The sequence below is a fragment of the Salmo trutta genome, chromosome 34 (genome assembly GCF_901001165.1).
Source record: "Salmo trutta chromosome 34, fSalTru1.1, whole genome shotgun sequence".
Classification (NCBI taxonomy): domain Eukaryota; kingdom Metazoa; phylum Chordata; class Actinopteri; order Salmoniformes; family Salmonidae; genus Salmo; species Salmo trutta.
Window position 1 is genome coordinate 3,742,817 of NC_042990.1, and position 16,616 is coordinate 3,759,432.

The 16,616-nt window shown below is 44.6% G+C and overlaps 1 protein-coding gene across 3 annotated transcripts; it reads left to right on the top strand.

Moving 5' to 3' along the window:
- The first annotated feature begins 3,172 nt into the window (after nt 1–3,172).
- LOC115173339 (probable C-mannosyltransferase DPY19L4) lies at nt 3,173–10,873 on the top strand. 3 transcript variants are annotated; one of them, XM_029731331.1, is made up of 20 exons: nt 3,173–3,401; nt 4,101–4,200; nt 4,311–4,487; nt 4,714–4,838; nt 5,123–5,213; nt 5,419–5,540; nt 5,735–5,880; nt 6,235–6,358; nt 6,614–6,748; nt 6,946–7,077; nt 7,335–7,436; nt 7,634–7,707; nt 7,897–8,055; nt 8,181–8,300; nt 8,397–8,517; nt 9,192–9,248; nt 9,369–9,451; nt 9,611–9,743; nt 9,951–10,109; nt 10,300–10,873. In XM_029731331.1, the coding sequence occupies exons 2-20, from the start codon at nt 4,104–4,106 to the stop codon at nt 10,462–10,464; spliced, it is 2,322 nt and encodes a 773-aa protein (XP_029587191.1). In that variant the 5' UTR covers nt 3,173–3,401; nt 4,101–4,103; the 3' UTR covers nt 10,465–10,873. The 3 variants fall into 3 exon arrangements, with proteins under 3 accessions (XP_029587191.1, XP_029587190.1, XP_029587189.1); XM_029731330.1 differs by lacking the exon at nt 3,173–3,401 and adding an exon at nt 3,428–3,620; XM_029731329.1 differs by lacking the exon at nt 3,173–3,401 and adding an exon at nt 3,429–3,781.
- Nucleotides 10,874–16,616: the final 5,743 nt, after the last annotated feature.

Below are 16,616 nucleotides of genomic sequence, written 5' to 3' on the forward strand. Positions count from 1 at the left end.
GACACGTACAAAGCTCTCCCTCGCCCTCCATATAGCAAATCTGAGAATAACTATATCCTCCTGATTCCTGCGTACAAGCAAAAATTCAAGCAGGAAGCACCAGTGACTTGGTCTATAAAAAGTGGTCAGATGAAGCAGATGCTAAACTACAGGACTGTTTTGCTAGCACAGACTGGAATATGTTCCAGGATTATTCTGATTGCATTGAGGAGTACACCACATCAGTCACTGGCTTCACCAATAAGTGCATCGAGGATGTTGTCCCCACAGTGACTGCACGTACACACCCCAACCAGAAGCCATGGATTACAGGCAACATTTGCACTGAGCTAAAGGGTAGAGCTGCCGCTTTCAAGGAGCGGGACTCTAACCCGGAAGCTTATAAGAAATCCCGCTATGCCCTCCGACAAACCATCAAACAGGAAAAGCTTCAATACAGGACTAAGATCGAATCGTACTACACCGACTCCGACACTCGTTGGATATGGCAGGGCTTGCAAACTATTACAGACTACAAAGGGAAGCACAGCCGAGAGATGCCCAGTGACGCGAGCCTACCATACAACCCAAATAACTTCTATGCTCGCTTCGAGGCAAGTAATACTGAAACACGCATGACAGCATCAGCCGTTCTGGACAGATCAACATTCACAAGGCCGCTGGGCCAGACGGATTACCAGGACGTGTACTCCAAGTGTAACCGATGTGAAATGGCTAGTTAGTTAGCGGTGGTGCGCGCTAATAGCGTTTCAATCAGTGACGTCACTCGCTCTGAGCCTTGAAGTAGGGTTTCCCCTTGCGTTGCAAGGGCCGCTGCTTTTGTGGCGCGATGGGTAACGATGCTTCGTGGGTGTCATTTGTTGATGTGTGCAAGGGTCCCTGGTTCGAGCCCAGGTTGGGGCGAAGAGAGGGACGGAACCTACACTGTTACACAAGCATGCACTGACCCACTGGCAAGTGTCTTCACTTACATTTTCAACCTCTCCCTGTCTGCGTCTGTAATACCAACATGCTTCAAGCAGACCACCATAGTCCCTGTGCCCAAGAACACTAAGGTAACCTGCCTAAGTGACTACCAACCCGTAGCACTCACGTCTGTAGCCATGAAATGCTTTGAAAGGCATCAACAGCATTATCCCAGAAACCCTAGACCCACTCCAATTTGAGTACTGCCCCAACAGATCCACAGATGATGCAATCTCTATTGCACTCCACACTGCCCTTTCACACCTGGACAAAAGGAACACCTATGTGAGAATGCTATTCATTGACTACAGCTCAGGGTTCAACACCATAGTGCCCTAAAAGCTCATCCCTAAGCTTAGGACCTTGAGACTAAACACCTCCCTCTGCAACTGGATCCTGGACTTCCCGACGGGTCGCCCCCAGGTGGTACGGGTAGATAACAACACATCCGCCACGCTGATCCTCAACACGAGGGCCCCTCAGGGTTGCGTGTTCAGTCCCCTCCTGTACTCCCTGTTCACTCATGACTGCACGGCCAGGCACGACTCCAACACCTTCGTTATGTTTGCCGATGACACCAGTGGTAGGCATGATCACCGACAACGTTGAGACAGCCTAAAGGGAGGTCAGAGACCTGACCGTGTGGTGCAAGGACAACAACCTGTCCCTCAACGTGATCAAGACAAAGGAGATTATTGTGGACTACTGGAAAAGGAGGACCGAGCACGCCCCCATTCTCATTGACGGGGCTGCAGTGGAGCAGGTTGAGAGCTTAAAAGTTCCTTGGTGTCCACATCACCAACAAACTAACATGGTCCACGCACACCAAGAAAGTCGTGAAGAGGGCACGACCAAACCTATTCCCCCTCAGGAGACTGAAAAGATTTGGCATGGGTCCTCAGATCTTCAAAAGGTTTTACAGCTGCACCATCGAGAGCATCCTGACGGGTTGCATCACTGCCTTGTATGGCAACTGCTCGGTCTACAGAGGGTAATGCGTACGGCCCAGTACATCACCGAGGCCAAGCTTCCTGCCATCCAGGACCAGACGGTGTCAGAGGAAGGCCCTAAAAATTGTCAAAGACTCCAGCCACCCTAGTCATTGACTGTTCTCTCTGCTACAGCACGGCAAGCGGTACCGGAGTGCCAAGTCTATGTCCAAGAGGCTTCTAAACAGATTCAACCCCCAAGCCATAAGGCTCCTGAACATCTAATCAAAGGGCACATACCCTCCCCCTACATCTCTGTCCCTACGAACCACTACATATCCTTGTATGATAAACTCCAGTCGGTTTGAGCCATGTTTCCTGCACACAAATCACATCAGGATTAGCCGGCAGTGAACTGCTTGAACTCCTGCCAATTAGCCAACAGACTTCGAGCATTACATTGTAGTACTACCACCATAAAAAAAGATCCAGTAATACATGACTCTAACCTCTTCCCATGTCAACCCTGTCATACTCAGATGTCTCCCAGCCGCTTTCACTATGAGCTGAATCCTCTCTGTTTTAAACTACTTTAGCAGTGCTATTGACAGCTCCTGCTATGAACATACCAGCTTTCTATTATCTATCTACCTGCCACGTAATCCCCGGTCTAGATACTCCTACCCATCTCTCCCTTGAACCTGAACCTCCCAAGACCTGGACCACTCTCACTGCCTCAGCATATGACACCCTTCTCTCCACTCTCAGTTGTTGCACCTCCACTGCAACATTGCCTCACACCCACCATATGGGTACATAAGCCCTCACATAATAACTCATATATCCTATGGTTACTTTATTTGGCAGTACCCTGTCCTTGAAGTGTAACAGAATAGACAGGCTATCCAACCCTAACTCCACCCCTTGTTGCTTGCAATCTTTGAATATTCACTAGAATGTTGTCGCGTACCTCTTTAGTGCTAACACTCACAGGCACTCCTGTTATCACCCCTTTAATCCACTGCTTCCCTGCTTGATCAGTCCAGCTGCTCGACACCACCTTACACTTCCCTATTTGTTTCACTCTGTGAGATTTTTCCCTCTGCACAATGTTCTTACACAACAACAAGCTGCATCTCTTAACACTTTAGCACTGACAACTTACCCAATCAACTATTTTATCACAGCCGTCAACCTTATCGGACTCATTGCCCCAACCCGCCCTTCCTCCCTAAACTTCAGAATCACTTTATGCTCCTACACTCTCTACCAACGAACTGCCGCTAGCCTTGGAAAATGTTGTTCTCCTCAAACTTCATTTTCAGCCTCCTCTGTGCCTCCATAGACCTCTCGCTCCCCTTCAAACCCCTGCCCCCTTTCTTTTTCTCATTTCTACTCCACCCTTTATTTGTACTACTGCTCCATACTTGTTTCACTTTCTTCCCCATCACTATCTCCTACCATCTCTGACCCAGTTACAGCCCTGCCGAACCACCGCCACACCGAGTAAAGTTGTATTGTTTGTTTATCAACGATTGATACCGGAGTTCCGAACAGTTTTAGTAGAATCTCCCGATGCACTCTTTTTTTTGTGTTTATTTTCCTGGTTTAGACCTAGCTATGTTGAAGACTTCTTCCTCGGGAGTTCTAACAGAAACATTTAGCTAGTTTCCACACTGCCATCTAGTGTGTAGGAGAAGGGTTGACGACAGTAGGGAAGAAATGGTTGGTTAAAGAAATCGCTTGAGGACAGGGAGTCGCTAGCTAGCTCGTTAGTCATTCGTTGAATCAAGTTCGAAAACAAACTCGTTAGCTAGCTAAGTATTAGCAAGCTAGTAGTAGTAGTAGCAGCTCTGTTAATGTCATGGAATTGCTGTGAATCTCTGGTAGGTAGCTAGGTATTCGTTAGCTTAGCCATCTAGATAGCTACCTGTTTGTACAGATATGTCATAATTTGCTAGGACTTTGTCAGTATGCTAATTTTGGTTAGCTAGCTAGCAGACTTGCTTGCTTGCAGACTAGCTAACCTTAACATTGTTAATTAACGTTAACGTTATCTAGCAGGCCAGCAGTAACGTTAGCTGCTAGTTAGCTAGAATGATAGCTAGTTAGCCAGGAACTAGCTGCAGTTACGTTAGCTGTGTGGATTATGTTAGGCCAGGGTGTCTGACCCATAATGTGAATATGCCTCTTGTGGTTTAACAGGATATGGCAGAGTTGAGATGCCGAAAAACTGTGGTAAAGGAGGGAGAAGAGGAGGAACACCAGCAATGTGAATCTGAACCTTGCTCAGAGAATTTTACAAGTAACCAACCACACTCAATAGGTGTCAACTGTAGGCCTGCATCGTTTGATGACGGCCAGGAAATAAATGTATGTGGGTGAAGTTGTAATGTATTCCTTTTCTTTTACCAGTGGACAAGGTTAGTCTGAAGGAGAAGTGTTCAGAGGACACAGATGGAGCTACCTGTGGGGTTCAGGAGAAAGATAAGGAAGATGAAGAGGAGGAGGAGAAGAAGGAAGAAGATAAAAAGGAGGAGGCAGACAGTCAGAAGCCCTCTCCTGTCAAAAGAAACCGGAGCGCCTGCAGATGTGAGTGGATCTCTTGTTATTTTCTCGCTGTAAGGGTAGGGATGGAGCCTCTCACTGATGAATCTCTTTCACCAGATACTTCCTCCAATGCTATGTGCAAATAGCCTGGGTACAAGGTTACTCACGGATTGACACAATCACACAGTAAAAGACGTGCATTGGGTAATGTGTGACTTTTGCCTCACAATAACGTGATGTTCAAACGTACTCTACCCCCACTCCGCAGCGGTTATGCTTCAGAGTCTAGTGAAGCTGTTCTTCGGATGCCTGGCAGCAGTTACATGTGGCATGATGTATGCAGTGTATCTCTACACCTACCACGAGAGGAAGTTCTGGTTTTCTAGCAGACAGGTGGGTAGCGCTAGCCTGGGAACTAGTCTGTTTGTGCTACCATTCCACTCCTTACCACTCCTTGTCATGCCACACTTGCATGACAAGGAGTAGCACGGAGTGGAATGATAACCTACAGACTAGTAACCAGGCTAGGGTAGCGCTGGGTCTTCCCCAATCCATTTCTCTCTCGCTCGCTCTCTCTCTCTCTCTCTCTCTCTCTCTGATACATCGTTAGATAATGGCCAGGTGTTAACAGGAATATGAACACTGCTTACCCTGCCTTTGTGTTTATTTTGTTTCAGGAGCTGGAAAGGGAAATCACCTTCCAGGGTGGCAGTGGACTCTACTATTACTACTACAAACATATGTTGACAGCACCCTCCTTTGAAAGAGGTAATAACCTAATCTTTCCCCAAACAAACCAGTATCCAATACAAATCAGTGGTTTTGATATCCAAACCTGAGACAACCTGTCTCACCCAGTTACGGTTATACTGTAACACTATCATATGTTGCCATACTGTTACTACATCTAAGGTTTTCAGTCATCGTCATCATCTTATTTCTGTCTTATGGATTCGTTGTTTTTCTGCTTTAGGGATATACGAGCTGATGAGAGACAACAGGACTGTGTCTGGTCAGACCATTAACGCAGTGGAACGCCTGTCTCTGTACCCAGAGCTTATTACTAGCCTGCTCTATAGAATCACAGGAAGCCAGGTCAGTGCACCACCTAGAGATAATCTCTTTCCCTTGATCAAAAAGATCTGACATGAACTTGTGGTTTTTAGCTGCATGGCAACTTGCGTTAGTTGACGCGCTGCCTACCCACATCCTGCAGTCTTATCACCCATAAAGATGCTAGTGATGTACTCTGTGTGTGTCTGACTGGTAGGGTTTCCTCCACCCTGCAGGATGTAATAGAGCCAGTATACTTCTACATCGGAGTGGTGTTTGGCCTCCAGGCTGTCTACGTCACTGCCCTCTTCGTGTCCAGCTGGGTGATGAGTGGCACGTGCGTGGCTGGCATACTGGCTGTGGCCTGGTATGTTATCAACCGGTGAGTGGGAGATGGACACACTATCAGACACAATGTGTGTGTCCCAAGTGGCACCCTATTCCCTTTATAGTGTGCACTACTTTTGACCAGGGCCTTACGATGCAGGCTATGTCTGTTTCCCCATTGTCCTGCTTTTTCCAGAGGTGTGCACTTGTACCCTCCCTCTCATGGATTTAAAAGCATAGGAGTGTTGGCTGGCGGGTAGTTTCCACCATTGTTAAATCCATGAGAGAAAGTGTTTAAGTGTAAGTGTGATGAATCAGGACATAGCCATTATCATGGTCTTCCTAGGCATTCAGACATTAAAACGTAACTTGTTTTAATTCTGTCATTGTTCATTCATTGTCTCCCCAGACCAGACACAACCAAAGTGGACTATGCCATTCCACTGCGGGAAAACTGGGCCTTGCCTTACTTCTCTTGCCAAGTTGCAGCCTTAACAGGATTCCTGAGTAATAACGTTAACTCAGCCTCAGAGGTGAGCTACCTTTGCATGTTACTCCAAATGTAAAAATTGCTTTTTAAACACCTAGGTCATTGGAGTAATGGAAGAGGGATAGAGTGAGACATTCTGTGTATTGCTTTCAATTAAATTGATTTAAAAGCTGTAAGCTCATCGTTATGTGTGGGATATAGGGAATATGGATATTATAAGTTTGTGTTTCATCATACCACCTGTCGGTTTTTTCCTGTGGGTAAAATTGACATGATGGCTCTCCCCTCTGTGTTGTAGATGTTCTGTTACCTCCTGATGAGTGCCACCACCTTCACCTTCATCCTGGTGTGGGAGCACAGCCACTACGTGCTCTTCATCCAGGGCCTGGCCCTGTTCCTGCTCGACTCCTTTGACCTGGTGCCGTCCCGCAAGGTACTTACTTACTGCCCTCCAAAGTTATTGTGATATTATCTCATTTTGAAGACATATTTGCTGACTTCCGTCTTCATGGTTGTTGTAGATGAAACATTTGCTGAAGGATATTTTGGTATGATAAAATGTCAAAGTATTCAGTCAATTGGATATAGTCTCAGTATCTCCCTTTTCTGTCTCTCTGTGTGATTGACAAGATGGCTGACATTCACAAGGTGTACCTGAGCTCTCTCTTCCTGGCCTACGTCCTCCAATTCCAGAACCCAGCCCTGCTCAGCTCTCCTTTGCTCAGCCTCCTCATCAGCTCAGTGCTAGCGAGGTACTTCCAGGTAGAGAGAGCTTCTGACTTACTCTGTGAAACCAAATGGCAGTGAGGCTTTGGAGCTGTAAGTTAGCTTCCACCTTGCACACAAAATTATGAAATATTGAACATCCACTACCGTTCGCACATGGAGGGAACGTTTGATTGAAGCATAAGGCGTAAATTAGACTTAGTAAGATGATGGAAGCTGCTAATGTTAGATAATCAGAGGTTGCTTTGGCAGTTGCCACAATCGCTTTCAAATGTTTGTGGTCTTGTTTTCAGCAAAACATGAAGATGGGCCCCCTAGTGGCCAGACTGATGAAGCTCTTTCTGCATTTCTACCTTTGCTTCACCACCGGGATCACCTTCAGCTATGTGGCCAAGGTGAGAGTCCCTGAGTTTAGGTTCAGTTTCATCAATATTGTAACATTGTTGGAAATATGGGAGTGTTCCCCCTCTGGATGTGTATTTGAAAGGAAATTGCAACATCTGATTAACAATCACACAACATGTTGTAGTAGATGGGATTTGAGTTGGAAAATCAACATTTTCATGTAATATGCATCTAATTTGATTTCCAGCGACTAATGCCAGTCAGAGAGAGTGATTTCATTTTGAAATTTCTTGAAGTGAAATTCGGACTCAACACAACAACGTGAGTTGTAACACTTTCTAACATACAACTGACCCAAATATTTGGCATTCAGCAATAAGACAAAGATAAGGTAATTCTAGTGTGTTATCTTATTGTAGTAAATGTAGTAATATTAAGTGTTCAATCATAATGTTAACAAGCAATGAACAACAGTAAATATGAAAATATTGAATGGTTTCTCTTCCTCAGAGACTTTGTGACTAACCGGCTCCTGTGTCAAGAATGCTTCCAGACCCCCAGTCAGGACTTTTTCCTGCGGCTGACCCAAGCATCAGTCCTGCCTTTTTACCTTCTGGTCCTCCTTATCTGTCTCATATCAACACTGCAGACCATCTACAGGAGGCTCAGGTTAGAAACTACACATAGTAGACGGCAAGAGAAGCTGTTGTTTTGTGTTCTCATAATATGGTCGATTTGAAATACAAGAACCATCATATGGCCGTTCAGTAATTTTTGTGTCTCCATGGTGATAGTGGTGAGCCAATGAAAACGAACCTCAGACTCGAAGATGGACGAATAGGAGAGCAACCCGAGGTCATCTACCACGTTTTCCACACAATGCTGTTCGGGGCTCTGGCTATGGTCTTTGAGGGGTATGTTCCTAAATGATTCAGGTTTACTTGCTATAACCTTTCAGACATGAAAACAAAAAATGGCTGTCATTGTTCACACGTGGTGTTCTCCCGCAGGATGAAGTATTTGTGGACCCCATACGTCTGCATGTTCACAGCTTTCGGCGTGTGTTCGCCAGAGCTCTGGGTGACTTTGTTCAGGTGGCTGAGGTTGAAGTCCATCCACCCTGTGGTACTGGTGAGAGAGGCATTTTCCATTCAATTGTCTCCAATCACCATAACCTCTACGCTTTGAGTGTGGACATGCCTCCGTTTCCATTTTCATAGCTAACGAATAGATTCCAGAACACCAAACAGTCCCTTACAAGTCAGAATGTTGAATACATTTTATTTGAACTTACTCTACTGGTTGTCAGCTGATTTCATCCTTATGCAGTTGGAAATGTGAGACAAAATATTCCCAGGAAAGTATTATTTAACCGACTTCAAAACGCATGTGGGCTGCTGTGCGTGGCTATCACAGTTTGTTCATCACCTGAGGCACGCTCATACGATGTAAATACATGCTGCATGCATACTAGCCGATCGCGTGCAGGTGTGTACATGGTTATGCGCGTGTGTCAGGTGATAGAAATCTCTGTGCAGTACCAGCGTCTTGAAAAGTCAGGTTAATAATAGATATTTCTTCTCAAATTTCCAGAGGCATAAGGAACAACCGCAGAGACAACCAGTAGAGTAAGTTCAAATGTCATTTCATTCTGCTTGTAAGAGGAAGCTTTCCAAACAATTGTATTGCTTTGTTTCAGACTGTGATACCTAACTATCACAGTCTGTTTTAGGCTACAAGCACCATATCTGTTCATAATGTAAAAATATAACATTAATCTTTTGCTGCTTGTTTTACCCAAACAGGCCCTGATATTGAGCACAGCAGTTCCAACCATCATTGGATTCAGTTTATGGAGAGAGGTGAGGTTTGCAATATACGTTAGTATCATCATGTATTAGTATTCTCATGCTTTGAACTTTAACAATTAAGGTGACATTTGTAACATGTTAAATTGGCATAACCCTCTGTCCTTCTTTCAGTACTTTCCCCGTGTCATAGCAGAACTATCAGAGCTGCAGGAATTCTATGACCCAGATACAGTCGAGCTGATGAACTGGATAAAGTGCGTAATCTGCCTCATTGCCTCTCACACAGATCATTTAATACAGACTTGAGGGTTACACAGTACGTTCTTACTGAGGGTTCTGACCCACCAACCCATTTCTGCATCCCTCCCTCTTCTTCTTTCCATCCCGCCTCTGTTCCTCTCTTTCCTCTCCAGGACCCATGCCCCGATGGCGGCAGTGTTTGCGGGCAGCCCACAGCTGTTGGGTTCGGTGAAGCTGTGCTCAGGTTGGACTGTGACCAGTCTGCCTCTCTACTCAGACATTGACCTGCTGAGGAGGAGTGAGGATGTGAGTAGGGCTACCTGAATCATATGGTGTGCACTTAATAGAGTAGATGCAAACAGGAGAAAACATTATGAGATAGAACAAATATTATTAATCCTACAGGTTAAAACATATCTCCCCCTGAAACATAGGATAGCTGATCTCCCTAGTAATTAGTTTTTTCCTTCTGTCAATCCCCCCATTTGAAACCTTGTGTTTTGCGTCAAATAGACATACCAGGTGTATGCAATGAGGTCTGCGGAAGATGTCTACAAGATTCTGTCTTTGCACAAGACGAGCTACGTGATTATCGAAGAGTCGCTGTGCAACGAGTTGAGTCATACCAAGGGCTGCAGGATCAAAGACCTGCTGGATATCGCCAACAGCCATGTGAGTATTATGAACACCACTCCCTATACTGCAACATTATACCAGGCACACCCACACACACTTTGATGATAAACAGTAAATTGTTACAGTACATAACGACGCTCTGAGAAATATAGCCTATATACATGATTGCTTTCTTGCACATGACTGTTTTTTCTTGCATTGACTGTTGCCCTCCTTCCTCCACCAGGTGGTGTATGACAAAGGCGAGATGTACTCCTTCTCCAAACACGGACGATTCTGTCATGAGATAAAGATGAACTACTCGCCCTACACAAACTACTTCTCAAGGGTTTTCTGGAACAGGTCCTATCACGTCTACAAAGTCAACTCCGTCATCTCCTTCCAGTACTGAAGACAGCTCAGCTTCAGCTTAACTACTGAGACAAGACTTTCTTCTGTCTCTGCGGTGTCTGTTACCATAGTTGGATGCAATACAACTCCTTCGCAGTTGGTTCTCGTAAAATCCGTGGAAGCGTGTTGATTGAATATTCAGTCCCCTTGACATTCTACGGGGAGTGTAAATTGTCTTGATATTCTGCACAGTAACAAATCATACATGTAACAGATTGAGATCCATGATGAGAACATTCAGTTGGTCCCCCAATTATTGCATGTCAGATAAGTGGTCAAACTCTTAATGAATAGTTAGGGGCGATGTTCACAATGCCATGTGAGTCATAGTACTGTATTTTGTTTTCCAAAACACTAATTACTGTGATGTCTTGAGTGAAAGTAAAGCACACATGCATGTAAGGGAGACAGGTCCACTATTCTCTTGTCATTATTTACCTCTTAATATTGACGCACATGCAGTGCATATGTGTTTTAACAGTTAAAGTTTGCTGCTTTGCGTCTTAGGATGTATTTGCCTGCACACCCCCGTTTCTTCTGTATGATGTAAAAGAGAAGGGGCGGATAAGGTTCACCAGAGCTCACTCTTAAGCCTTTTGGCAAGATTCCCCAATTTGGTCCGTGGGTGGTTGTATTTGGCCCCCCAAGTTTTCTGAGAGAAAAAAATATACACAGTGCATTCGGAAAGTATTCAGACCACTTGACTTTTTCCACATTTTGTTACGTTACAGCCTTATTCTGAAATTGACTACTTTCCGAATGCACTGTGTGTGTGTGTGTGTGTGTGTGTGTGTGTGTGTGTGTGTTGTTGGACATAAAAGCCTGTCAAAACATCAGGAAATCAGCTCCAAGTGATTTTAATTTATGAAAAGAGAGAGCCACGTGATTGTATATGCAGGGTTTGAAATACTTTTGTTTTAGTCAAACATATCTGGGTGTCTTGCGGTCAATTTGCAGACTAGAAAGTAGAAATGATTTGTAATTATGTTCTGGCCCCCTGACCATCCACTCAAGAAATAATCGGCCCGCGGCTGAATCTAGATGATGATCCCTGCCTTATGGGGAGTGAAGGCAGGCTCTGAGGCTATCCATTTAGGTTGCTTTTCATTTTAAAAACCTATTGTTCTGGATGCCTTAGTCTTTTTTATTTATTTAACTAGGCAAGTCAGTTAAGAACAAATTCTTATTTACAATGACCCTAACACGGACGATGCTGGGCCAATTGTGCGCTGCCCTATGGGACTCCCAATCACGGCCGGTTGTGATACAGCCCAGTATCAAACCAGGGTCTGTAGTGCCTTAAACCGCTGCGCCACTCGGGAGCCTGAGTCTTGACCTAAAATGTTCACTCAAATGAACAATTATAAGTCACATAGCTAAAGCAGTGGCATTTAAGAGGCTATTTTGAGCTACCGTCAACTTGGATCTTTTACTGGTTGTCATAGTATGCCAGTCTAACTTGCTATGTCTGGAAATTGTAAAGAAAGTGGATGAATTTGTAAATGCAAAGAAACTATGAAGTCTATCTACGATGTGTTTTAATTATACTTGTCTCAAATGTTTTGCTATTGCTAGTGCTGAACTGCAATGACTTTTGCAAAGCTGCTATCTGCGGTTTTTCTCCTGAAATGTCAATGCAAAGAATATATGCTCTTGGAGCGGTCTCGTGTACCAGAATCTGTACACTCAGTGACCCTTCCCTGTATGTTTTACCTCAGAGACAATTATGCCTATGCGTCTTTGAATAGATTGTTCTAAACTGTTGGGTCCTTCTGGAGCCGGTATGCCACATTTTATGGTGGCAGATGGTTGATCTGGTCCTTTTAACCCTGGTAAATTCAGAACATAACTCAACAGGAAGTTAGCAAACACTATTTTATGTTGTGCGTCATATATGCTTCTTGCCTTTTTTCGGAAGGTGATGTATCCTAATTAATGTTCATGATGTGAAAACAGTCAACTGGCTAGTAACCAGCTGGTACCTAGCCCTCCAATTGCCAAAGGAGTTTCCACTAGTTTCAACATGTACAATTATTGAGGTGAAGTTACTTTTTGTCCTCATTGTTAGTAGATACACTATACAGTTGAAGTCGGAAGTATTTCATGTTAACAAACTATAGGTTTTGGCAAGTCGGTTAGGACATCTACTTTGTGCATAACACAAGTCATTTTTCCAACAATTGTTTACAGACAGATTATTTCACTTATAATTCACTGTATCACAATTCCAGTGGGTCAGAAGTTTACATACACTAAGTTGACTGTGCCTTTAAACAGCTTGGTAAATTACAGAAAATGATGTCATGGCTTTAGAAGCTTCTGATAGGCTAATTTACATAATTTGAGTCAATTGGAGGTGTACCTGTGAATGTATTTCAAGGCCTACCTTCAAACTCAGTGCCTCTTTGCTTGACATGTGAAAATCTAAAGAAATCAGCCAAGACCTCAGAAAAAAAATTGTAGACCTCCACAAGTCTGGTTCATCCTTGGGAGCAATTTCCAAATGCCTGAAAGTACAACATTCATCTCTACAAACAATAGTACGCAAGTATAAACACCATAGGACCACGCAGCCATCATTCCACTCAGGAAGGAGATGTGTCTCCTAGAGATGAACGTACTTTGGTGCGAAAAGTGCAAATCAATCCCAGAACAACAGGAAAGGACCTTGGGAAGATGCTGGAGGAAACAGGTACAAAAGTATCTATATCCACAGTAAAACGAGTCCTAAATCAAATCAAATGTATTTATATAGCCCATCTTACATCAGCTGATATCTCAAAGTGCTGTACAGAAACCCAGCCTAAAACCCCAGACAGCAAGCAATGCAGGTGTAGAAGCACTGTGGCTAGGAAAAACTCCCTAGAAAGGCCAAAACCTAGGAAGAAACCTAGAGAGGAACCAGGCTATGAGGGGTGGCCAGTCCTCTTCTGGCTGTGCCGGGTGGAGATTATAACAGAACATGGCCAAGATGTTCAAATGTTCATAAATGACCAGCATGGTCAAATATTAACAATCACAGTTGTTGAGGGTGCAACAAGTCAGCACCTCAAGAGTAAATGTCAGTTGGCTTTTCATAGCCGATCATTGAGAGAATCTCTACCGCTCCTGCTGTCTCTGGAGAATGGAAAACAGGAGGTCTGGGACAGGTAGCACGTCCGGTGGACAGGTCAGGGTTCCATAGCTGCAGGTAGAACAGTTGAAACTGGAGCAGCAGCACGGCCAGGTGGACTGGGGACAGCAAGGAGTCATCATGTCAGGTAGTCCTGAGGCATGGTCCTAGGGTTAAGGTCCTCTGAGAGAGAGAAAGAAAGAAAGAGAGAATTAGAGAGAGCATACTTAAATTCACACAGGACACCAGATAAGACAGGAGAAATACTCCAGATATAACAGACTGACCCTAGACCCCCGACACATAAACTACTGCAGCATAAATACTGGAGGCTGAGACAGGAGGGGTCAGGAGACACTGTGGCCCTATCCGACAATACCCCCAGACAGGGCCAAACAGGAAGGATATAACCCCACCCACTTTGCCAAAGCACAGCCCCCACACCACTAGAGGGATATCTTCAACCACCAACTTACCATCCTGAGACAAGGCCGAGTATAGCCCACAAAGATCTCCGCCACGGCACAACCAAATGGGGGGGGCTCCAACCCAGACAGGAAGACCACATCAGTGACTCAACCCACTCAAGTGACGCACCCCTCCTAGGGACGGCATGGAAGAACACCAATAAGCCAGTGACTCAGCCCCTGTAATAGGGTTAGAGGCAGAGAATCCCAGTGGAGAGAGGGGATCCGGCCAGGCAGAGACAGCAAGAGCGGTTCGTTGCTCCAGAGCCTTTCCGTTCACCTTCACACTCCTGGGCCAGACTACACTCAATCATAGGACCCACTGAAGAGATGAGTCTTCAGTGAAGACCGGTTGAGACCGAATCTGCATCTCTCACATGGGTAGGCAGACCATTCCATATAAATGGAGCTCTATAGGAGAAAGCCCTGCCTCCAGCTGTTTGCTTAGAAATTCTAGGGACAATTAGGAGGCCTGCGTCTTGTGACCGTAGCGTATGTGTAGGTATGTACGGCAGGACCAAATCGGAAAGATAGGTAGGAGCAAGCCCATGTAATGCTTTGTAGGTTAGCAGTAAAACCTTAACAGGAAACCAGTGTAGGGAGGCTAGCACTGGAGTAATATGATCACATTTTTTGGTTCTTGTCAGGATTCTAGCAGCCATATTTAGCACTAACTGAAGTTTATTTAGTGCTTTATCCGGGTAGCCGGAAAGTAGAGCATTGCAGTAGTCCAACCTAGAAGTAACAAAAGCATGGATGAATTTTTCTGCATCATTTGTGGACAGAAAGTTTCTGATTTTTGCAATGTTACGTAGATGGAAAAAAGCTGCCCTTGAAACAGTCTTGATATGTTCTTTAAAAGAGAGATCAGGGTCCAGAGTAACGCCAAGGTCCTTCACAGTTTTATATCGACATAACCTGAAAGACCGCTCAGCAAGGAAAAAGCCACTGCTCCAAAACCGCCATAAAAAAAACAGAATATTATTTGCAACTGCACATGGGGACAAAGATTGTACTTTTTGGAGAAATGTCCTCTGGTCTGATGAAACAAAAATAGAACTGTTTGGCTATAATGACCATCGTTATGTTTGGAGGAAAAAGGGGGAGGCTTGCAAGCCAAAGAACACCATCCCAACCGTGAAGCACGGCGGTGGCAGCATCATTTTGTGGGGGTGCTTTGCTGCAGGAGGGACTAGTGCACTTCACAAAATAGATGGCATCATGAGGCAGGAAAATGATGTGGATATATTGAAGCAACATCTCAAGAAATCAGTCAGGAAGACAAAGCTTGGTCTCAAATGGGTCTTCCAAAATGGACAACGACCCCAAGCATACTTCCAAAGTTGTGGCAAAATGGCTTAAGGGCAACAAAGTCAAGGTATTGGAGTGGCCATCACAAAGCCCTGACCTCAAGCCTATAGGAAATTTGTGGGCAGAACTGAAAAAACGTGTGTGAGCAAGGAGGCCTACAAACCTGACTCAGTTACACCAGCTCTGTCAGGAGGAATGGGCCAAAATTCACCAGACTTATTGTTGGAAGTTACCTGAAATGTTTGACCCAAGTTAAACAATTTTAAGGCAATCCTACCAAATACTAAATGAGTGTAATGAAAGAAATAAAAGCTGAAATAAATCATTCTCTCTACTATTATTCTGATATTTCACATTCTTAAAATAAAGTGGTGATCCTAACTGACCTAAGACAGGCAATTTTTAATAGGATTAAATGTCAGGAATTGTGAAAAACTGAGTTTAAATGTATTTGACTAAGGTGTATGTAAACTTCCGACTTAAACTGTATATACAAAAGGATGTGGACACCTCTTCAAATTAGTGGATTTGGCTATTTCAGCCACACCCGTTGTTGACAGGTGTGTAACATCGAGCACACGGCCATGCATTCTCCATAGAGATACGTTGGCAGTTGAATGGCCTTACTGAAGAGCTCATTGACTTTCAAACTGGCACCATCATAGGATGCCACCTTTCCAACAAGTCAGCTTGTCAAATTTCTGCCCTGCTGAGCTGCCCTGTCAACTGTAAGTGCTGTTATTGTGAAGTGGATTAGTCTTGGAGCAACAACGGCTCAGCCAGCAAAGTGGTAGGCCACAGAAGCTCACAGAACAGGACCACCGAGCGCTTAAAAATTGTCTGTCCTTGGTTGCAACACTCACTACCCATTTCCAAACTGCCTCTGGAAGCAACGTCAGCACAATAACTGTTAGTCGGGAGCTTCATGAAATGGGACGAGCAGCTACAAACAAGCCTAAGACTCCATGCGCAATGACAAGCGTAGGCTGAAGTGGTGTAAAGCTTGCCGCCATTGGTCTCTGGAACAGTGGAAACACATTCTCTGGAGTGATGAATCACGCTTCCCCATCTGACAGTCCAACGAACGAATCAGGGTTTGGCAGATGCCAGTAGAACGCTACCTGCCCCAATACATACTGCCAACTGTAAAGTTTGTTGTAGAGGGATAATGGTCTGGGGCTGTTTTTCATGGTTAGGACTAGGCCACTTAGTTCTAGTGAAGAGAAATCTTTACGCATACAATAACATTCTAGACAATTCTGT